General features: G+C 43.2%; 1 protein-coding gene across 2 annotated transcripts; it reads left to right on the forward strand.

The window, feature by feature from the left end:
* Window positions 1-81: 81 nt before the first annotated feature.
* lhfpl5a (LHFPL tetraspan subfamily member 5a) lies at window positions 82-4,622 on the forward strand. 2 transcript variants are annotated; one of them, XM_019358496.2, is made up of 6 exons: window positions 82-203; window positions 1,048-1,129; window positions 1,589-1,744; window positions 1,961-2,380; window positions 3,834-4,070; window positions 4,243-4,622. In XM_019358496.2, exons 4-6 carry the CDS (start codon window positions 1,978-1,980, stop codon window positions 4,251-4,253), a joined length of 651 nt encoding a protein of 216 aa, XP_019214041.1. In that variant the 5' UTR covers window positions 82-203; window positions 1,048-1,129; window positions 1,589-1,744; window positions 1,961-1,977; the 3' UTR covers window positions 4,254-4,622. The 2 variants fall into 2 exon arrangements, with proteins under 2 accessions (XP_019214041.1, XP_013124737.1); XM_013269283.3 differs by lacking the exon at window positions 1,048-1,129.
* The last annotated feature ends 371 nt before the right edge of the window (window positions 4,623-4,993 follow it).

Consider the following 4,993-nt stretch of genomic DNA (forward strand, 5'->3'; position numbering starts at 1 on the left):
CTAGTGTTTGATTGTAGTACATCCAGAAATAGCTTGCAGACGTCACAGCGTCTCGTTCAATCGCTCCATCAGTAGCACGTGCGTGCAAAGAAAGCTGGAGTCACAATGTCCCTCCTTAAACTCCGGATGTTTGTCTAAGGGATGTTAGGAGAACTTCGGCACAGAATAGCAGGATTACATTATAAAATCGCAGAGTCGTTAGGGTAAGCATACGATCCCCAAGAGGGTCGTGGACCAACTGTGGATCCTCTACCTAATCACACGAGCCAAGGTGCGAAAAGGTGTGGGTCACAATCAGCAAAGGTCGGTTCGGGTGAACCCACTGTGAAACATAGCCCCACCCTATCATTGATTCCCTGAGGCCAAATGGCCCAGGATGTGAGTGGGCGTTAAAGTGTCTGGGAAGGGCTCTCAAAACTGGATTATAGATGGCAGACAGTTGGTGTCGTAAACCACGCCTCTGTTCAAGGATGGTCGTTCACAGTGGACATAGATGGCTTCTTTCACTCCTCTTTCAAACCATCTGTCTTCTCTGTCCAAAATGTGAACAATGGCTTTCTTTGAAAGAGTGACCTTTGTCTTTTACATGAAGCCGAGTCTTGTCCCGTCGAGGTTGGTGGGACAATATTCAATAGATATTTTAAATCTATTGAAAAGTGATGCTGGGTGTGGTTATAAAAATGTGGTAGTGTTTCTGTGTTTCTGTGCCCACGCTGCAGGGGCGCCTCCAGAACTGTTTCATAGGGGTGGTCATATGAAGGCCAGTAAAAATACTGGGGTGGAACACCAAAAGAGAACAGTGCAGGCTATTCCCAAAGAGCTTTTAGATGTCCTGGCAAATCAGGACAACTATGCAGTGTGTCATTAAAAAACAACAAAGAAAGAGAAATCTGGACTAGTTGAGGGCAAAAGAAGAAGTAGTAGGCTTAAACAAATATTTACAGCAGGTGAACATTATTAAGAAATTTGAAAAATCCAGCATAGACCTGACATAAGACCTGAGAAATCCATCTGACCTTCAGTTGACCCATCTATTTTTTCTTGAAGCTTCATCAGAAGGGGTCTCGGAAAAAGGGTGGCTGTGATAAAAGTCATTCTTAATGAAGGGAAACAGAAAGAATAGGCTGAGGTATGCCACATTACACGAAATGAGGATTTGCTCAGTATTTTTGCACAGTATTCTAAGCCTACAGCGCTTAAATGCATCTTTATTTTAATTTCTCATGCTCCTTTATGCTAAAATGTTGCTACAAATAAAAGCAAATATTGAACTGTTTACCATTTTTAGTACATTTGTTTAAGAGCAAATGAATATATTAACAAATACACAATTCAAATTGGTTACTTTTCTGTATTCAGTAGCCTACTTTGCTTTTTTTAGTGTTATACGAGTACAACAGGTTTACAGCAGTAATACATATATATATATATATATACATATATATACATATATAGATATTAGAAAGAAAGAAGAAAGCTGATTAAGTAACACATGCTGTTACATGTGAAACAGCCTTGCTTGCCATCCTGTGTTGTTCTATCCAGCGGATCTTTTAACCATTAATCATTTATTATCTGACTACCTCAGCCTTCCTAGAGGAACCTCCCCTGCCAGGTGAAATCCAGAACAAACATCCCCTCATTGAATGCGGTGGAGTCAGTGCTGCCGTGGTATGCAGTGGTTTCTGGGACTGTTCACCTCTGCAGGGCCCACTAAGACACTGGGAACGTGTCTCTCATACAGGTGCGTTTTCAGTACCGGGAGCTGTCCGTGGTTTTGAATTGCAAAGAGAACCACTGGAGCTATTCCCGTCTCACTGGAGCAAGCACTTACTAAAGAATGAGGACTTTGTCAGCGGATGTTTTTGAGCAGGACACTGAAGGTGCTCACTTGTTAGTTTTTTAACTCCTTCACTTAAATTCAAATTTTTTTCTTTCTTTCCTTCCTTCTTTTGAGAAGCTCCTTCACCTCTCGCCATGCTTCCTGCTCAGGAGGCAGCCAAAATCTACCACACCAACTATGTGCGTAACGCCCGAGCCATGGGGGTGCTCTGGATCGTTTTCACCATCACCTTCGCCGTGATCACCGTGGTGGTGTTCATCCAGCCCTACTGGATCGGCGACAGCGTCAACACGCCGCAGGCCGGATACTTCGGCCTCTTCCACTACTGCATCGGGAACGCGCTCACCTCAGAGCTCACCTGCAAAGGGAGCGCGCTGGACTTTGGCTCCATCCCGTCCGGCGCATTCAAGACGGCCATGTTCTTCGTGGGGATCTCCATGCTGCTGGTGGTGGGCAGCATCGTCTGCCTCAGCCTCTTCTTCTTCTGCAACGCGGGCAGCGTCTACAAGATCTGTGCCTGGATGCAGCTGGCTTCCAGTGAGCTTCAGGCTGTGACTAAAAAAGTTTCAAGAGTTTTTAAGTGTGTTTAAATTACAGGGTAGATCTCACAGTAAGAGTTCACGTTACTGGAAAGTAACACCATCATCATGGTCTTACCAGCATCAAGAAACATCACCATGTAGGCTCCAATTAAGAGAAACTGCATTTCACATTTCATTTCACTTCCACTACCCGTAGAGCTTGCATGTAGATATTATTTTCATAATTTTGCTATTGTAAGGTTATATCTTGTTTATGTATTTTAAAATGTATTTATTCATGCAAGTCTTCATGTAAGTATATAAAAAAGCCAAGGAAAGGAATTAATCCAGCTAATAAACAGTCAAAGTGGAAACTAAATGAATTAAACTAAGATTTAGGGACAGAGCTGTAAGAAGGTTGTGAAGGATAATGGTGGCTCACAGCTGTAAACTCAGAGTCTGAAAAGCTATGAATTTAAGCATTTGGCGATATTTCTGTAGTTCCCTGCATGCTCGCAGACACAGACAGAGGTGAAACATGATTCTGTTTGAAACATGAAGCAGTTTGTGAGCAGATGTACCTGCGAGTGAAAGGAGAGGCCTGTAATGAACCAAGTAATGAGATTAACCCGGAGGTGTGTCGTTACACTTTCTCCTCTCCCCCTTTCACACGTGTTCTTGTAAATCCATCTTCATGAGAAGCAATGTTAATTTTGGCTCTGACACCAAGTTCATTTTTTAAGGATATTTTGATGAGAGGGCTGTTTGAAAATGGCTGTTTTGAGGGCCTTCTTTGGACTGAGTGGATGCAGAACTTATCGGGTTTGTTAGGAGCGAGGATGGGATCATTAATTCGCTGAGCCAGAGCCCCCTGAGGTGTGAGCTTAATAAAGTCAGTTTAAGGAAAGAATTCTGCTGTATTAGTTTAACTGAAAGAGTCTTTCTAATGTATTCAAATATGTAGTGAATTTTTAAAGAGGACTTGATAAAGTGAGCCTCAGAAATGCATGGAGAGGCTTTGTGAGGATCAGAAAGTGAGAGTGAGATGTGAGGCAGGTGTGTGCTGTGCTGCACCTCGTGCTGAGGTGGGACGGCAAGAGGTCTTAGCTGTCTGTCCGTGGAGTCAATAATAGATGAACAAGTTCATCTTTCTTGAGTTGAGATGCTCTGGAGTTGCTAGGCAACTAAACTCTGTAGGTGTGTGTGTGTCTACCTGAATGAACACAGTGTATATTTAATTTCTCTGGTGGTTTCACTGTCATTTGTTGCCTGAGCCTGTCAAAAGCAGCGAGATGGTCTGTCACAGTGAGCACATCTATTCAGTTTCACAGGTTTCCCACCACAAATCAATGCATGTTTTTGGACTTCGAATAAACATTTTTCCAAACACTACTAAGATAAAAGTAAAACCATCACACAGACAGAGCTGAAGTCCAGCACTCGTCAGCCTGTGCCTTCTCTCCTCTCAGGTACGTGCATGGTGATCGGCTGCATGATCTATCCTGACGGCTGGGACTCGGACGAGGTGAAGCGCATGTGCGGCCAGCGGACTGACAAGTACACGCTGGGCAACTGCACAGTGCGCTGGGCCTACATCCTGGCCATCATCAGCATCATGGACTCCCTCATCCTCTCCTTTTTGGCCTTCAGCCTGGGCAATAGACAGGACAAGCTGCTGCCCGAAGACTTCCAGGTGGAGGAAAAAGGTGACCAAAGGGGAAGTGAGGGGTGGGGAAGGATAGTGAGGGGATGCTTTTCCCTAAATCTTAGCTGTCTGTATGGTGAGAACACAACACTATATGAGGTTGTATTTGTATCCTTCTTCTTCAGTTATTATTGGCTTATATTTACACCAGCTATGTCTCTTCTTGACTACAGATAACGCATAGAGCCCGGTGGACACTGGCACGAATGGATGAGATTTTATGAAGAGTGCCACTGACTTCAGAGGATATCCCGAGGCTTCGAGTCACTTTGAAGAAATAAGAGTCCATCTCTGCCTCAAAATGAGCTCATCAGAGAGTCACTGCCCATCCTCTCCAAGGCTACAGCTTCAGATTGCCGTCAGTAAAAGCCACTTATTACATCAGATTTAGCTCTCACTTTTTGCTGCTTTACATTTTTTAAACATTTTGATTTTTTAAAATAAATGTTAATTGCTGAAATGTTTTCATTTTGAGCTTTGAGCCTGACAGTATTAGCCACTGTTGCCTTCTCTCTATGTGAGAAATCTAATGGCACTAACAATAAAATGATACCCAAGCTGATAACGTTTGGTTTTGTGCGTCTGTAATTTATTTTTAGCATTCATGCTCTCTTAAGAGACATATTTCCATATGCATATACAGGAGATATTTGACTTCAGGGATAATTTCACTTCTGTAAACACTGTTAGGTTTAGGAAGATGCTGCCCAAGTGTCTTCATTTGACTCCACCCATTACGTGTGATACTCTCACATGGGTTCAAATCCCTGCACATACCCTGCACTATGCTGCTGCCAGCTTAAAGACCATTTTGTGCTACTTTTGTTGGGCATTTGTGTTTTCACATGCATCTGTGTTGAGTGATGGAGAGAATATTTAAGTGGAAAAAAACTGTGGAAAGCAATGACATAAACAACCCAGAGA

The sequence above is a fragment of the Oreochromis niloticus genome, linkage group LG5 (assembly GCF_001858045.2).
Source record: "Oreochromis niloticus isolate F11D_XX linkage group LG5, O_niloticus_UMD_NMBU, whole genome shotgun sequence".
Lineage (NCBI taxonomy): Eukaryota > Metazoa > Chordata > Actinopteri > Cichliformes > Cichlidae > Oreochromis > Oreochromis niloticus.

Excerpts from the sequence above, each read along its gene's own strand:
- lhfpl5a (XM_019358496.2), top strand. The coding sequence starts at position 1,978 with ATGCTTCCTGCTCAGGAGGCAGCCAAAATCTACCACACCAACTATGTG. Across the intron at positions 2,381-3,833 it reads CTGGATGCAGCTGGCTTCCA|GTACGTGCATGGTGATCGGC; the intron begins GTGAGCTTCAGG and ends CTCTCCTCTCAG.